Source organism: Epinephelus moara, chromosome 9 (assembly GCF_006386435.1).
Source record: "Epinephelus moara isolate mb chromosome 9, YSFRI_EMoa_1.0, whole genome shotgun sequence".
Taxonomy (NCBI): Eukaryota; Metazoa; Chordata; class Actinopteri; order Perciformes; family Serranidae; genus Epinephelus; species Epinephelus moara.
The window spans coordinates 1,866,567-1,884,908 of NC_065514.1; the positions used below are offsets into that span (position 1 = coordinate 1,866,567).

At 42.8% G+C, this 18,342-nt stretch overlaps 1 protein-coding gene across 1 annotated transcript in view; it reads left to right on the forward strand.

Annotated features, from left to right (window-relative positions):
* xpo7 (exportin 7) overlaps nucleotides 1-18,342 on the forward strand; it is a 226,857-nt gene that overhangs the window by 163,344 nt on the left and 45,171 nt on the right. Inside the window, exons 15-24 of the mRNA XM_050053743.1 lie at nucleotides 1,809-2,001; nucleotides 2,142-2,222; nucleotides 3,434-3,686; nucleotides 6,022-6,131; nucleotides 8,293-8,422; nucleotides 8,634-8,858; nucleotides 13,519-13,702; nucleotides 16,647-16,787; nucleotides 17,907-18,051; nucleotides 18,146-18,325. Of these exons, the coding sequence (XP_049909700.1) occupies nucleotides 1,809-2,001; nucleotides 2,142-2,222; nucleotides 3,434-3,686; nucleotides 6,022-6,131; nucleotides 8,293-8,422; nucleotides 8,634-8,858; nucleotides 13,519-13,702; nucleotides 16,647-16,787; nucleotides 17,907-18,051; nucleotides 18,146-18,325 (1,642 nt within the window). The remainder of the gene's footprint in view (nucleotides 1-1,808; nucleotides 2,002-2,141; nucleotides 2,223-3,433; nucleotides 3,687-6,021; nucleotides 6,132-8,292; nucleotides 8,423-8,633; nucleotides 8,859-13,518; nucleotides 13,703-16,646; nucleotides 16,788-17,906; nucleotides 18,052-18,145; nucleotides 18,326-18,342) is intronic.

Sequence of the window (18,342 nt, forward strand, 5' to 3'; positions counted from 1 at the left end):
ATAACTAAGCTATAGCGGCTAACTTTAGCTCTTTTAACGTCATCACGGTTAACCACAAATGCACCGTGCTCATTAAGCCAGCAGCCAAGTTTAGCATTAAGGCGCTTTCACATGCTTGCCGATTTGCCAATGCTGCAGCGCTCGCCGTCGGCTTGACCCAACGCTGATTATATGCACACACAGGCAGCTGGCGGAAAGTGCTGCCGACGGCAGAATCACTGGCTCTTCACGGAAAGGTCAGCGTCAAACAGGGTTGAAGTTCAGCAAAATTGAACTTTCGGCGTTGCGTCAAAATGCCGGTGAAGCCCACAACGCAAGGCTGAAGTCGAAAAGTACCCCAACGTCAGCATTAACACTGCTTCCATAGGAAAACAATGGCACAGCGGGCATCAAGAGATTTTTAATGCTGGTCATGTGCAAGCTCCTTTAGTGTCATCACTGTTAACCATTGCTGTAAATGAACTGAGCTAACTAAGCTCGGGGCTTATGTTAGCATCATTGTCATCACAGTTAACCATAGGTGTAAATGCACCGTGCTAACAAAGCCAGTAAATAACGTTATGGTCATCTCCACCCTCTCATTCAAATATTGTCACTTGTGGCTCCAAAAAGACAAAATGGCGACGACTGAAATGCCAAACTAAAATGGGAGTCCTCAGACCAGTGGGGTTAAGTCCATTTTTTCTATAGTTTATGGTAATAGAGTCCCTTATAAACTCACTTATGTCACGTTTACACTTAAACAGATGAGATAAAACACGGTTGTTTCCCCCTCTTTTCAGTCTTTATGCTAAGCTAGGCTAACTGTTTCCCCTATCTGTAGCTTCATTTTACCATACGGACATAAAAGTAGTGTTGATCTTCTTGTCTAACTCTCGGCAAGAAAGCAAATAAGAGTCAAACTAATTTAATTTGTATTTTTAATTCTCTTCTGCATTTCTTTTGTACCCACTCTGTCTTGTGTTGGAGGAGGCACATGATTTGCATATATTACAGCTTTTTTAAATGAATGCTGAACATAGAAACTGGATTATATACTCCGTTACAGGCAGGTATATTACAAACAAGGAGGAAGACATGGTGTGTGAGCAAATTTGCAACATGCTAATTTAGTCCATCAAAGGTGTCTTCATGCTGTAACTGCACCTCGCAGCCACGGACTTTTGTTTCTACTTGTGTTAATATTTATGTCATGTATATATTTATGTTCTGTGCGCTCCCATTAGTTTGGATATGCCTTACTAAAACAGGACAACATTTATGCAAGAAAAATGAGCTTCTCTTGCCTCGAGCGTACACATTTTAAATTAGAGCCGTGATAATAATGAAAATAATCATAATTCAGTAACAGTAACAAGCAGCAGTGGTGGTGGGAGGCAGGGGCTGCTCCCTTGCTTCTTCTCAGAGAGTACATCCAAATGTTTCTCATATGAAACCATACAAGTAATGTTCACTGACAGGAGAGGAACAAGGCATAATGATGGGTTTCCTTTATCCATCTGTTTCTGCTCTCTGGAGTGTGAATGAGATGGAAATGAGGAGAGTGGAGTCACTGATTTATCTCAGTGGAGTCAGCCTTTGTAGATGTTTCTTCTTTTTCTCTCTCGGAGGATTCTGCACTGTTTTTACAACCAAAATCTAAATTATTAACCCATTTGCTTTATGGTTACTTTGTTAATTGCCCATATGGGTGTGTTTGGAAAAAGAGTTCTGTGGTAGTGTGAAACCCAGTAATATGTATTTTTAAACACTACAGGTTAATTTCTTTTAAGATGATCACATCTTTGTTTTCCCTCCTCTCTCTTCAGGTCTTTGGGTAGTCTCCAGCAGGCGTTGGTGTGCTTCGAGAAGCGGCTGGTGGTCGCCCATGAGCTGGGTGGGGAAGGAGGGGGTAAGGCTCAGGCGTACGGGGAGCTGGGCACCTTACACAGCCAGCTGGGCAACTACGAGCAGTCCCTCTCTTGTCTGGAACACCAGCTGAACATTGCACGCACAGCGGGGGTATGGTTTACCTGTTAAAGGTTCTTGTTTCAGCCACAGATTTTTCTCTCGTTGCCCTGCTGAATATAACAAATTATCTTTGTTTAATGAAAAGTACACAATGCACAAAAATGTGTAGTAACTCTTGCTTTAACTGTCAGGATAAATCCCTGGAAGCAGAGGCAAGCGATGCACTCGGAGGTGTTTATCAGCTGATGGCAGACAACGAGACGGCGCTACAGGTTTGTGCAGATTCATGATTCATCAGTGCTGTAAAGTTATAGTTTGACAGTTTTTGAAATACACTTATTTGCTTTGTTGCTAAGGTACGGGAAGAGCAATATCACTCTCATGTCTGTATGCTAAAAATAAATCTACAGCCAGCAGCTGATTAGCTTAGTTTAGCATAAAGACTGAAAGCAGGGGGAAACTGCTAGCCTAGCTCTGTCAAACCTACAGAGACTCAAGGAACTCCCTGCTCCAGCTCATAACATCCCATAAAAAAAAAAAAATCTTGTAAATGTGATACCTCAAAAACGAAATTTCTTCGATTTTGGCACAAACATCCCCTTTGACTCAACGATAAACCGAAAGGTTCTGGTGGTCATAGGTCGAAGATCAAGGTCAGTGTTACCTTGTCTGTCTTATTCTTGTGAACACCATATTTCAAGAACACCTTGAGCAATTTTTTTTTTTTTTTTGTGGCACAAACATCAACTTTGACTTAACAATGACCTTATTAGATCTTGGTGGTCAAAGCATAAGGTCAGTGTGATCTTGTCTGTCTCACTCTCGTGAATGCAATATTTCCAGAACACCTTGAGCTATTGTTTAAAAAAAATTGGCACAAACATCCACTTGAACTCAATGATGAACTGATTAGATTTTGGTGGTCAAAGGTCAAGGTTAATGTGACCTTGCAGCCATCGCATTCTTGTGAACGCCATATCTTAAGAAGGCCTCAAAGGAATTCCTTGAAATTTGACCTAAACGAGCCCTTGAACTCATCGATAAACAGATGAAATGATTAGATTTTGGTGGTTGAGGGTCAAAGGTTAAGGTCACTCTGTCCTTGCATCTGTCTCATTCTCGTAAACACAATATCTCAAGAGCGTCTTGGAGGAATTTCTTCAAATTTGGCAGAAATATCTAAACTAATTAGATTTTGGTGGTCAAATGTTAAGGTCACTGTAACCTCGCGGCCATCTCATTCTCTTGAATATAATATCTCAAGAATACCTTCAGGGAGTTTCTTCAAATTTGTCACCAACAGCCACTTGGATTGAAGAATGAAGTTATTACAATTTGGTGGTGAAACAAAAAGGATCTTACTCTTTAACAAAGAGGTCAACCTTTGAGCAACGTTTCCATAATGTTATCAGACACTTAGAATAACATTCTGATCCTGTAAGTGACATACACTGACAGTGCGATATTGCCCATCCTGCTACAGTGGCACCAGAGAGCTCTGGATATCGCAGAGCAGACGGGGTGTGTGAGGAGCCAGGGACGAGCCTACGGAAACCTGGGACTGACCTACGAAGCTCTCGGGAAGTTCGAGCGTGCCGTGGTCTTCCAGGAGCAGCACCTGAGTGTGGCGGCTCAGACCAACGATCTGATAGCCAAAACTCTGGCCTACGGAAGCCTGGGGAGGACACACCATGCACTGCAAAACTATGCACAGGCTGTGATGTACCTGCAGGAAGGTAAGAGAGAAGCTGAGTTACTCACCAGTGGATGTGCAGCATCTTATATCTTTGTGTATGGAGGCCGAAGAGAGAAACACAGATTTAGAAATCCATCAAGTTAAAAAACAGAACTTTTCAAATGTGTGGAATTGAAAGTGAACTACTTTGGTTCCCCGAGTGGTCGTACCAAAAGAGATGCTTTAAAAAAAACACAAGTGGTGCAAAACCAGTGGGATGAATGCAACATGTCGGGATTGTCTCAAAGTTAGACCATCAGAACAAAATTAAAGATGATGTAATCTCATTAAAAACTCGAAACATAGTGGCTTTAAAGTGGAAATAGACATGTTTTTTAATTCAACTTATCATTATGAAGTAAATGTTAATTGCGCAATGTAATGGATATAGAATAAAGACACCATCTGTGTTTAGATTGATTTCCTATAAGCCCCGCTTTCAGTTTTTAATTCTGTCTGTGACCAGATGTGATCTTCAGGGAAAATGTCGACATTGTACATTTATGCAGCCCTGCCCAGAGAGCCCTCTGTCACTCCGAGAGTGCGGTGCTCTGGATAACGGTCCAGTTTGTGCCAGATTCTCAAATTGAGAATTTCTGAATGCACCACTCACATCAGCTTCCTCTACAGTCTGAAACAAGCCAACAGAACTTGCTAGCTAGAGCGAGCTAATGTCTGTGGAGAATTGTTTTGCCTCCAGCTAAGCCCCGCCCACCGAAAACATCATAAGCCAAACCCTTTCAGTCCAGCACCTTTGGAACCAGCAGTAAGCCTTCAGACATGGTACCTAGACCCTCGGTGTGTTCAGACAGTCCTCTTAAATGTGGGCGGGGTTGTTGTCACTCACTGCTCCGTCCAGCACTCGCTGTATTTCCTCATCNTTTAAGGTGTGCTGATGGATTCACGTCATCAACTCATGCATTGAGTAACATTACAAGTTAACGTTCCACCTTAAAAGTCGCCGGCAGTCGGCCCAGTGAATGAAGTTATTTTTTCACAGACTCCAGCTGCTGTGTTCACAGCTCCACCTTTTAGTATCAGATCTGTGTGCTAGGTACCCCAACAGAGGGGGGACCAAACATGGGGACGCTAAGGAACGCTTCTGTTGGTACCATCCACAACAGGGCTATGTGACAGTAATCTCTTGAATGCACCACTAAACAACAGGCAGTGACGTAATGGACCGTTGGATACTCCACCTGAATCAACGCAGCATGTGTCTGATCTTTTTGATTCCAGCTTCTCCACCACGTTCAAAAGCAGCCTGTTTCTGACACGTATCAACAAACTCTGGAGTTCGTCACAGTTTTACCTTCCCCCCTGCAGTCACACACACTCTCAGCACACACTTTGATCTGCACGTGTGTGTATCTTATCCAAAGTCAGAGCTGTTTGGGCCGGAGAACATTTGTGAGTTGTATTTCTGAAACCGTTCAGAAGCATGACAAGTATTCATGAGCCTGACACAGGCTAATAGAAGATCAGCGCCGGGTGTTTACCCTGCAGTGGTTTCCTTCAGGCGGCTTGTTGTCAATAATCCTGTCTGATTTAACTTCTCGGTTAACTAGACTGCTCTGTGAAACACACACACGTCTCTCATCTCTCTAGTTTACAGCCTTGTTGAAAGTAATCCTGTTTGAATCTCTGTTATACACTTAAACACACACACATGAGAACACAAAGTAAAAACATGTACAGGATGTTTGTGTTAATTTATGAACTCCTTCAGGCTTCATCGGGCCTGTAAGACACGGTCACGGCTTGTCACTAAACTCTCAGATCCTCTGGATTTTAATTGATCATTAACTGGGAGTTGAGGTGAGGACAGAGCTGCAGAAACATTCGCATGTGTGTGCCTCCAATTAACCTCCCCAACTGAAGGGAGAGGAGCACGGATACCGAACATCACAGGGCCAGACTTACAGACAGACAGAGACAGGCAGAGAATCGTAAATCAAAACTTGATGTTTGATGAGTTTTAGCTCAATCCGAGAGCCTAATGAGAACTAATTACAACCCGCCACGACTGCGTCTGCACAGCGGGGGAGGTGAAACATATCTGAGACAAACTGGAGAGCAGAGAGAGGAGACGAGATCTTTGAATTCGAGTCAGCGGGATAAAAAGAGCGGGGCAGAGGAAGACAAAAGGGAACAATGAGAGAGAAAGAATGGCAAATGTGAGCGCCCTGGGCTCAGCACGAGTTCGCTTCAATGCAGCAACAGTTGTCATGAGCGTCAAAGAACCGGGACTGTCAAAGAGATGATTTTCAGATGTAGGAACGAGCGTCTGATCTCTTCTTTTTCTTCTTCTCTCCCGCTCCTCTTTTTCTCCTCAGGTCTGCGTCTGGCGGAGCAGTTGGGGCGGAGGGAAGATGAAGCGAAGATACGGCATCGCCTCGGCCTGTCTCTGTGGGCCGGAGGAAACCTGGACGAGGCACAACACCAGGTGTGTGTGTGTGTGTGTTTGAATTCACAGCTGCGTATCTACAGTACCCAAGTCAGTGCTGGTCCTAGCACATTTGGAGCCCTAAGCGAGCCTCCTGCCTTTGCCAACATCACAACCCAGCACCAGAAAGTTTGTCATACGCTGTGACATGTTCACAAATCATCAGCATCCAAATGTGTTTGCGTCATAGTGAGTGGACACAGCCAGAAAAATGCATCTCAGGCACATTCATTTGTAACAAAAAAAGAACCCAAAGACACAAATCTGCTGCTTTTGTCACAATTTTATTTCCAAGATAGGATGATAAATCGTTGGTGAAAACGTACGTACAGTGTGCACAGGATTACTGCCGCCAGTGCCACAGGTTGATAAATTCAACTAAGGCTAAAATATGTTTTGTGGCTCCAGACAGATTTGGTTGTTAATTGGCTCTTTTTGATAATAAAAGTTGCCGACCCCTGTCCTCGCTCATTTCGGGCTTTGTCCACAAAGAGGAGGAGCTTAAAGTTAATCCTAAATGTAACAGGAAGTCAGCGCAGAGCAGCTCGACTGGCCTGATATGCTCTCTCCTCTTGGTTCTGGTTCATAGGCAAGCTTCAGAGTTAGTGGTGCTTTTTGGGAAGCCAGTAAAAAGTGCGTTCCAGTAGTCGAGTCGGCTTGAAATAACGGCATGAATCAGCTTCTCTGCATCTTTGTCATTTAGAAATGGTCGTACCTTAGACTGTCTGGAAGGAAGTAGCAATAATCATTTCAAAAACTTTGGGTTTTAGTATCAGTACAACATTCAGGTCCCTTTATCTTGGACACATCACTGACGGACTAAGTGAAGATGATACCCATCTACTAAAGACACTCCACCAACCTAAACATTGTCATAGACCAAGTACCCCCACTCTTCTCGGCAGTGCACCATGCCACACCACAAAAACTGCTCAGTAATGGTCCAAGGAGCGTGACAAAGAGCTTTAGGCATCGACCTAGCTTTCACATTCCCCAGATCCCAATCTGATCGAGCATCTGTGGGACAAACTGCTATCCCAGAGGTCCTTTGTCTAGGCCTCAACAGGTCAGAGCTAAGTCCGAACTCCGTTGAGCCTCTGACCTATGGAGGCATGGAGACAGGACCTCTGGGGGTGTCCTGTGTTGTCTGGCACCAAGGCGTTGTTGACGGATCCTTTGAGTCCTGTGGGTTGTGAGGAAAGGTACCGGCATGCCCAATTGATGTTCCATCGGATTGAGATCTGGGGAATCTGAAGGCCGGGTTGACGCCTTGAGCTGTTTGTCGTGTTCCTTGGGCCATTCCTGAGAAGTTTTTGTGGTGTGGCATGGTGCACTGTCCTGCTGAGGGGCTACTGCCATCAGGGAGTGCTGTTGCCATGTGGGGGGGTATTGGTCTGTAATGTTTGGGTGTGTGTATTGTGTCAAGTGGCATCTACATGAATGACAAGACCCAAGGTTCCTCAGACGAACATTGCACTGTAACAAGACGATCAATGTTACTCACTTCATCTGTCAGTGGTTTTAATGTTTTGGCTGATCGATGTATGACGCCTTACTTTTGTCTTTTGTTCCTAAACTTACTCACACTTTGAACGTAAAAAATGTTCGTAAATAAAAAGTATTTTAAAAAAAAGAAATGGTCGTACCTTAGCGATGCTTCTGAGTTGGAGGATATGAGTTCTTCCTCCACCACTGGGTGCAGCACACAGCCTGCTTATGATCCAGGTTTGATTGTTTGTACTATTTTAACTTGCACTCCATAAATCTCAGGTGTGCAGGCTCAGGTGTCTGCATTGTGTCATATAAATGTTTGTGTTATTTATTTATGTTGCGTCTTGATCCCAGAGAAACACTCTGTTTTTCTGCCTTGCACAGAGATGTGTGGTAAAATGACTTTAACTGGACTGATTGATGGAGTTCCCAGTGTGGTGGAGGGAGGAGAGGCAGAGCCTGTTGTGTATTAGTACTGCCCCCCAGTGGTTAATAGTGTAACAGCTCTGTCAGGTTTGAAATACTGAATCAGCTCCCTCTGTTATAACTGAAGTGTTTCATACACACAGACAGGTGACATATATGTGTGTGTGTGTGTGTTTAGCTCATCAGAAAGTTGTATTCTGCAGTTTCTAAGTGTAGTTGTGATGTTTGTTTTTCTGTGTTTCAGTTGTACCGAGCGTCCGTGTTGTTTGAGACGATACGTCATGAGACACAGCACAGCACAGATTACAAGCTCACTCTGTTTGATCTGCAAACCAGCTCGTACCAGGCTCTCCAGAGAGTCCTCGTCAGCCTCGGTGAGCTGTCCTGTTGTTGTTGGTGTGAATCACTGCGCCTCACTTTGTCAGCGAGGTGTTCTCACCTTTCTTCTTGTTCACACTCTCTGTCTGTGCGCCTGTTAGCGACGCACAAATTATCACCTGATGTCTCAGTGCTAATTCAGACCTTCTGCTCCCCCGAATCTCCCGCTCCACTCCTTCATTATTCATCTACTGTGTTACGACTCAGGGCGGCACGATGAGGCGCTGGCCATAGCGGAGCGAGGGCGGACGCGTGCCTTCGCTGACCTCCTGGTCGAACGCCAGAAAGGAAGCCAGCAGGCAAGTGCTGACCCGTACATCCCAGTGACTGTGGAGCACATCCTGGAGACGGTCAACGGTCAGAGGGCCATGGTCCTCTACTACTCTCTGGCTGGAGGCTTTCTGTACAGCTGGCTGATATCTCCAGGGACAGGTACACACACACACACACACACACACACACACACTTTTATATTCACCTTGTAAGTGAGGTTAAAAAACTAAACTGCAATAATTCAAGAGTCTGCATTTTCCTTTCATGCCACCATCAGGGCAAAACTTGAATTTGTTCAGAGGAAATATCAAATGTTCCAGTTAACCCCGTAAATCAGTCCCCAGGTGGAAAGGGCTTAAACTTGTTAAAGGAGTAGTTCACCTAAATAAACTGTATATAGTACTCACCTGTAGACTCTGTGTGTTCCCAGACAAAGTTTTCGTATCGAATGGGGTTAAGGAGAGCTGGTTACTTTTAAAAGATATTCCTCTACAGATAACTGAATACCTGACCTAAAAAGTAATCTGTAACATATTCCATTAGATTACTCGAACTAAGTAACTTATTCTAAATACTTTGGATTACTTTTGAGATATTTCAAAGTCATCCTGCTGAGCTCATTTTACTGAGTCTTATATTTCCATGCCAGAAACACGGGACATTGTCCTGGTGGTGCATGACCTCATCCATTGTCCTGCAGCAGCTGCACTGAACGCACTGTCTTTAAAATCTGTTTATGAGCAATGTGTCTTATATGAATTTTACACAGTGTTCTAGCAGCAAGTGAGCATTACTATTTGTCCACTAAATCAGTTACATATGCACTTCTGTTACGTCATTTAAACAAACCACGTGGTCTACCTATTAAACTGACTGGTGCAGAGTCGCAGGCTTTAAACTGTGGACCTTTTTAGATAGGAGTTGTACAAATTTGCAGGAAAGCCCAATCAGTCTTTTTTCAGCATTGGCAGTATAAAAACAAAATCGGGGAGTGCAGCAAAATGCCGCCTACCTACTTTTGTTTATACAGAATGTGCCTTTTTCGGGGCAATGGGGGGCGTGAGCAAGTAACAAAATGTGTAGCNATCAACAGCTCCTCCCACAAGTCATCAACAGCCCCTCCCGTGGCGGAAGGCCGCCTCGGTCTGTTTAAACTAAAAGGGTTCCACCAATATGTCTACCCTACGAGGCGGAAAATTGGGCACCTCGGATCAACTCACCAATCCAGCTCTGTGTGTCTAAACGCTCGCAGCTTGCCGGCAAAACGGCCCAACATTCGCAGAAAATCTGGCAGTGTAAAAGGGGCTTCTGTGTTGGTGTGAACCCTTACAGAGTCGTTGAGGTCACACATGAGCCTTACAGTCCGTTAGAAGTGAAGAAGCCTCTTGAATGAGAGGTGAAACATCTTCAAGAAACTCAAGCAAGTCCAGTTGCCTACGATGCAGCACTGAAGAGATATAAAGGATATATTATATATGATAGGAATGATCTGATTATCATTGATGATCAAATATGCCTCCACATATTTGTGAGTTGTGTCTAAGCAGAGAGCGAGAGAGACAAGCGGACACAGAGACACAAAAGCAAACAAAGACAGATCTCTACATGTGACCAGAAAAGAGTAGAGGAGGAAAACTGATTGCTGACTGGTGCAGAGAAATGAGCTTCTGGGGTCTCACTTATAAAACTGTGTGTAGGGTCCATACTAATAATGTACATACGGACAAAAGCTAAAAAATGGCGTGCACCAAAAAATATTCAGCAGTTTTTACAATCCAGCTTCCACCTCACCGTCTGTGTCACCAACTTCCTGCCTCCAAAATGTTTGTCAGCATGGGTCAAAGTTTCTCCCATCAAGTCTGTTTTTATTTATCGCAACTTCTGCGTGGGAAGTGGCGTACACTCCTTAACACCATTCAATAGAAACCTTCGATAGACTGTAGAGATCTTCAGGATGTGAGTTTTTAGAATGAACTGTTCCTTTAATGTGGACGTGATTTCAGATTTCCTCTGCCATCGTTTCTAACATAATAAAACCACAGATTGTGAATAATTCCTCTGAGCAAGTCTGCAGAGCTGCAGGCAGTGAAAGGTGTAGAGCAGGCCAGGTACCAGGAGTGTTCCAGGAGAGGTTGAGTTATATCACAATACGATTTAAAAAAAAAACTGGAAGCCATTATTTTTATGATTTGGTTTGCCAACCTTTGTTGGCAGGAGGAAACTCCCCCGACACAGTGCAGTAACACAGCACAAACACACACTGAATAATAACAACAGCAACCTGCATACATAATGACACCAGGCTCAGTCCTCGCTGGAAACATCTACAGAGTCATTCGCCACCAAGTGTTACAGTCTCAGCTTCACTCCTCAGTTTATCCTCTTCTTTCAGAGTCCAGTTTGACTGATGCGTCGTCAGCTTTGCTCAGATTTGCATTAAACCATCTTTAGTATGATTCCAGTAGTCCTGATACAGTCCTGGGATCTGTTGCATCTGTCGCACTGAGCATCCTTCAGTGACACTCTTCAGTCACAGCACCAGCTGCGCCACTTTCTCTGCTGCTTCGTTTGTTATCTGAAGTTCCAGCACTGTCAGTGTCTACGCTGAATTTGATCATGTGGTCATGTAAACAGCATATTCCGTTTTTCCCATTTTCTGAATAAGACATTTGGGATACGTCGGTATTACTCAGGTTTTAGGAGCATTCCTTGGACGTGTACACAGTACTTTCAGAATATGCGTCTCAGTTGAAGTTTTTAACTGTAGTCTGCGACACACAGCCTCTTACTTGTTTACGGTCGGCTCTGTGAATTGTACATAAACCAACTAGCCAACAGTTTTCAGACTGTGGGGTAGAGTCACATGCCCGAAAGGAAAAGCTCACATTTCTGCTCTGAAGGAGCTGCACAAATATTACAACAGCAACCTTTTCAAGAAGGTGGTTGAAGGAATGAAAGAGGGAGACTGAGTTTGTACGGTCCAACATGTCCGCCACCGGTGAAAAAACTTTAACAAAAATCCTTTTTTTGATGGTGGCTCAAGCTGGTCCACTTCGCTATATTTTGATGTCATAAATGACATGTTAATTGGAGTATGCATGGCTGCATGTGAGTATTAATGGAATCTTTATTTTTATCAGCCATGTAAACAGCTTAGAAGGAATATTGTCTTTTTTGAAATAAGGACAAAACCAGAATATTTTATACACGTCAGCGTCGTCAATGTCAGCCAGCTGTTTAAGTTTTTTGAAGATTGTTTTTTGGGGCATTTCAGCCCTTCATTTGACAGATTAGATAGCAGAGACATACAGGAAATGTGGGAATCGAACTAGGCACTCGCTGCGCGGGGCATTTGTGCCCATGTGGTGTGTGCTCTAACCAATCAGATACTCGGTCAACTTATTCTCACAGAACGGTTGTATGATATTCTACAAATTTGCGCCCCGCAAATGACGTTACGTCCTTAATGCACAGTTACGTAATAATAGTTACAGAGGTTAGGTTAAGGGAAAGAAACATGGTGAGGATGTTGACTTTAGTTGTTCTTTTATCTCAGACATGTTAGGATGTTACATACCTTGACATGTTTCGGCGTAAACTTCCGCCTTCCTCAGAAGTGTCACTTTGACGCGTCTTTATCAGCTGATCTGTCACTCAGCCGATATTAGGGAGGCGTGACCGTCCTGAGACACTTCTGAGGAAGACGGAAGTTTCCGCCGAAACATGTCAAGGTATGTAACATCCTAACATGTCTGAGATAAAAGAACAACTAAAGTCATTGTCAGAAACTAAAGACATAATGAACACCATTGAACTATGGTGAGCACGTGACTGCTTCCTTGTTCACTGCCATCAGCAAACTGATCACGTCATTGCAGCCTTTCAAAATATGTGCAACGTGTATGAATTTGGGTGCATTACTTTACATAGGAAAACATACTAAAAGATTGTGAGAACAGCCTGACTGTGTCTCCTCATGTTTCGGGGTTTTGAGGACCAAAAATATGAATATAATATCTATCCATCTATCTACACACCTTAGAGCCAAAAGCAAAACTTAAATGAAGCTGAGTGAATCCTGTCATTCACAACAACAAGACCTCACTCTGTTTGGCTGCTTTACATTTGAAAAAGCAGTTGGTGGAACAAATTAAAATGTGGTTAGACAAAGGAAGAAGGATTTCACTGAGTCTGACTAACAAAGAGGATGTTTAAAATGTTGCACAGTGCTGTCACAGCATGCACTGCAAAAAAAAAAAGGAAATAAAAAACACTTCAGTTTGACTGTTGAATGTGTCGTACTGCATTCATTTTATGTCCAAGAATATGTGAACATGTTTTGGGGGCGTTGGAAAGGGCTCAAAAAGACCACCATCTTCAGGCAGAAGTGTCAACCATGTGTGCACATATCTCATAATCTAACTGTCATGACGTTTGAGGACATTTGGGCACTGGTTTTATTCACTTTTTGACCTTAATGACCACAAGGTGTTTGTCCTTCTCAGGAGAGCTTCATATTTGTAGCGCCGACACTTTTGTTTTTGGAGGTTTCACCAAACTGCAGCTTCTCAGATCCACTCGCTGCTCCGGCCTCAGACTGTCAACCTTGTTAATTATTAAGATGTTTCCCAAAATCTGCCCTGCATGCTGAGTGTGTACGCAGACTGTGTTTGACAGCGCTGAACGAACAGCTTGAGAGTGGGAACAAACCCCACAGATCCCTGTGATCACCACACAGTTGACTCTTAATGCAGACAAATGAACACACCAACACACAGCACACTGATGTGCACGCACTAATTCACTCATGTCCTTCCAGGTATTGTCAAGTTTAACGAGGTGTATCTCGGAGAGTCCGGAGTGGAGGAGTTCCACGATGGAGGTGGTGGTGGGAGCCCGCAGGGTGGAGGAGCAGGAGCAGGAGCAGGTGGAGGTCCTCTGTCTCTGGAGCAGTACATCAGCAATGCTAGAGAGGCTCTCGGAGTGGACAGCCACTACAGCAGGTTTATACTCTTTTTTTGGTGCCACAGTCGACTCTGAGAGATGATGTGATTTGATTCTGTCATTAACAACTTATATATTATAAATATTTATGCATAAAGAATAGAATAAAACAAAATCAAAGGACCTGGAAATCCAAAAACTCCCTCATGATGGCGTTCTCAGGTCTACCTATCTATCATTCCTAGTTCTTTTGGGGCGTTCTTAGAGCCTTGATAAACTTCTTCCTGTCCGATAAGGCCTGTGTTGTCACAGTGAGCATGTAGAGCTCACAGAGCAGCCTGTGTGGCTGCAGAAGTCTTGTTACTGTACATCGTCACTCATTGAAACACGAAGGGAGGAGCGTGGGCAAAAGAAGATGAAGGAGCCACATGCTGCGTGTCATCTGTCTTCCTTGGCTCCTGCTCTCTGCTGCCATATTTCCTTACACTCAATTATCCTGCCCACAACTTCAGGCCTGGGCTGGCACCGCTGGACGACTGTGTAAATCACAACCATGTGTGGTGTCAGCAAATGTTCCCCCACACAAACTGCGTCCCAACTTTCTGTGGAAACCACTGCAGTGGGGTTTCTGTAGCCGGCGGCCATTCACTGTGTCTGTCGCCTGTGTGTGTGTGTGTGTGTGTGTGTGTTGAAGCCGTGGCCTCCGTTTATGTGTGGTGATTATGAATCCTGCTCATCCACGGCGTGAAAAGTATTTGCACATATGCAGCATTAAAATGTTTTCCGACCCAGCAGTGGAGCTTTACTGCCCTGCAGCATGTAGACGCTGCTACTTTAACACAAATCAAATCTCCCCGAGCTGTGAGAAGTGCAGCCAGAGGATTCCATAAAAAGTAATGGCGTCTGCTAATGGCAGATTCTGAGAGCCATCAGTCCAGCACATAGAGCCTGGCTCCTGTGATTAATGGCTGTGAAGAGACTCTCTTCATTCTCTTGAAGAGGTGTCACTGCCAGCAAACAGTAGACGTTAACTCTGTGTCCTGTTTTAACCCGAGGAGTTACAGCATTTCTTTACGTGAGATTATCTGATTTTTGAAGAAGAAAAAACACATTCTTCTTTTTGCAAATGAAATGTTGATTCATAAAGAAGTAAATGCACAAACTTCTGTCTCCCCCCGCTGGCAGTGAGAGTAATTACACGAACACTGTGATGATGTACACATGTAGGTCAGCTCGCCACACCTGTCCTGCGCCCAGGAGTGCGTGCTACAAGTTTTTTTGTTTCGTTTCGTTTTGTTGCGCTCATGCCTCCATGTTATGTTTTTGGGTTGTCCGTCGGTCCGTAGGTTGACTTGGACTCGAAGATGAACTGATTACATTTTGGTGGTCAAGGGTCAAAGTTCAAGGTTGCTGTGACCTTGCATCCATCTCATTCTTGTGAGCGTAATATCTCAATAATACCTTGAGAGAGTTTCTTCAAATTTGGCACAAACGTTTACTCGAAAATAAACTGATTAAATTTTGGTGGTCAAAGGTCAGGGTCACTATGACCTTCAGTCTGTCATTGTTGTGAACGTGATTTCTCAAGAATACTTTGAGGGAGTTTCTTCAAATTTGGCACAAACGTTTGCTCGAAAATAAACTGATTCGATTTTGGTGGTCAAAGCTCAAGTCTATGTGACCTCATCTGTCTCATTCTCGTGAACGCAATATCTTAAGAACACCTTGAGAGAGTTTCTTCAAATTTGGCACAAACGTTCACTTGGACTTGAAGATGAACTGATTATATTTTGGTGGTCAAAGGTCAGGGTCATTGTGACCTTCAGTCTGTCTCATTGTTGTGAGCGTGATTTCTCAAGAATACTTTGAGGGAATTTCTTCAGATTTGGCACAAAGGTTTACTTGAAAATAAACTGATTCGATATTGGTGGTCAAAGGTCAAAGCTCAAGTCTATGTGACCTCATCTGTCTCATTCTCGTGAACGTAATATCTTAAGAACACCTTGAGAGAGTTTCTTCAAATTTGGCACAAATGTTCACTTGGACTTGAAGGTGAACTGATTATATTTCGGTCATCATAGGTCAAAGGTCAACGTCAGTGTGACCTTGTCTGTTTCATTGTTGTGAATGTGATTTCTCAAGAATACTTTGAGGGAATTTCTTCAGATTTGGCACAAACGTTCACTTGGACTCAAAGATGAAATGATTGGATTTTGGTGGTCAAGGTCACTGTGACCTTCAGTCTGTTTCATTCTTGTGAATATGATATCTCAAGAACACCTTAAGGAAATTTCTTTAATTTTGACACAAACATCCACTTTGACTGAAGAATAAACTGATAAGCATTTTGTGGTCAAAGGTCAAGGTCGCTGTGACCTCACAAAATATGTTTTTGGCCATAACTCAAGAATTCATACACTAATTCTGACCAAACTTGACACAAATGTCTAACAGGATAAAATAATGAAGGTCAAAAGGTCAAAGGTCAGCTTGACTGTGACATCATCATGTTGTAACGTCATATCTCAGGAACAGAAGGGGAGACATTTGGTCAGATACTGAATTGGTGACTCTAATCTTGAAACTGTGCTGATTGTATAGATCTTCTGTGTGTGAAGCATCCATGTTTTCACTGACATGGATGGAGACTGTCAGAGACACTGGACTGGTGGGCGGAGTCATACAACCACAGGGTGGACTGGTCGGCGGAGTCATACAACCACAAGGCGGGAAATGAGCTATTTGAAGCTCAGAATTTTCAGGGGGAGGACTCCCTGCATGATATGTGTCCCCACTAGAGTTGAAATGAAACCTCCGCCCTTTATCAAAAGTCATTAAAGTAGCAGGACTCCTCTAAACTCAGCTGATATAAGACAGTAACTTCTGAGCAGGTTTTATTGCTGAATATTATGAATCAGTTATGCTGAATACTGAGTAACATGCTGCTGGTGATGTCGGCCCACAGTGCTAACACAGCTGCCTGTGTGTCCGTCTTCTTCTCAGAGTTTGCTCCAGCAGTGAGACAGAGAGTGAAGCTGGAGACCTGTTGGAGCAGCAGTTTGAGGAGCTGAACAATAAACTGACCTCAGCCACCGACCCCACAGGCTACCTCCGCATGGTGTCCAGGAACAACCTCTTCAACAGGTGCGGCTTTGGTTCCAAGGTTTGATTCATATTTAGATGGTGGTGCGGCTGCAGGGAGGCCATGTCAGTCGGTCCGTCACTCTGTTGCTCTGCTCTGATTTTTTTTCTTTGGAGCCACCATTAGGTTAACATTTGTGGTTGTGAGTGAAATATCTCAACAAATATTGGATGAACACACACTTTTTGTCTTTTTTATATACTTTTATTTTATTTTATTTTATAGTTTTTATCTTGTTTCTACAGTTTAATCTTTTTGATTTAAGTTTAATTCTATTTTTAAAGTTTTTGTTTTATTTATATATTTATATTTATTTAATTAAGATATTTTTATCTTAATTATTTTATTATTATTTATTTAATTTCTTATCCTATTTATATATTTTTATTTTTATACTTTTTCATCTTATTTATTTGTATCTTATTTATATATGTTTTATTTATATGCTCTTACCTCATTTGTAAATTTGTTATCCTATTTATGTATATATTTCAAATTTTATTTTTTTACATTTTATGTTATTAGTATACTGTTTGTTTTATTTATGTATTTATTTATTTTATACTTTATTTATATACTTTTTCACCTTAATTATTTATTTATTTATCTTTTTTGTGTACTTCATATTTTATTCATATACTTTTACCTTATTCATAATTTTTTTATCCTCTTTATGTTTTTTTTTAAATTTATTTCTATACTTTTTATCTTATTTATTGCACTTTACATAGTTTGCTGGAATACAGTAAGATTGATCATGTTGCCTTAATTATTTGTATTTATTATTATTCTTTACACGGATGTTTATCTGATCTTTTTTAATTGTTCAACCGACCAAAAACCTGCAGAGCAAATGACATCACTATTATCTTCGGCTGTACTTTGCTGTTAGTGTTAATTAGAAAATGTTAGCATGATAAGATGGTGAACATTATATCTTCAAAACATTAGCATGTTATTATTGTCATTGTTAGCGTGTTAGCATTTAGCTCAAAGCACCACAGTGCATCAGTGCAGCCTCACAGAGCTGCTAACATGGCTGCAGACTGTTGTATTTCATTGTTTTCAGACTGTGTAACTGTGTGTATTTGTATCTGTGTGTGTGTGTGTGTGTTTAACAGGAGCTGTCAGAGCATGACGAGTCTGTACAGCGCCACAGTGTCTCCAGTGAAGGACAGCCCATCGTCTCCTCCTCTGCGACCCAGTAACATCAGCAAACCTCCTCTACGAGCTCTGTACGACCTGCTCATAGCTCCGATGGAAGGGGTGTGTGCTTCATTACACTACTTACTGTATTTCAGTTTAATTTATTAGACTCTGTTTTTTCAAACTGAATCTTTCTGTCTTCTTCTCCGTCCAGGGTCTGATGCACAGCAGTGGACCTGTCGGCCGACACAGACAGCTGGTGTTGGTGCTGGAGGGAGAATTGTACCTGATCCCGTTTGCCTTGCTCAAAGGCAGCTCCTCTAATGAGTACCTGTATGAGAGGTTCAGTCTCATCTCTGTTCCTTCTTTAGGCAGCCTGGGAGCCACAATCAGGGTAGGCACATCACATCT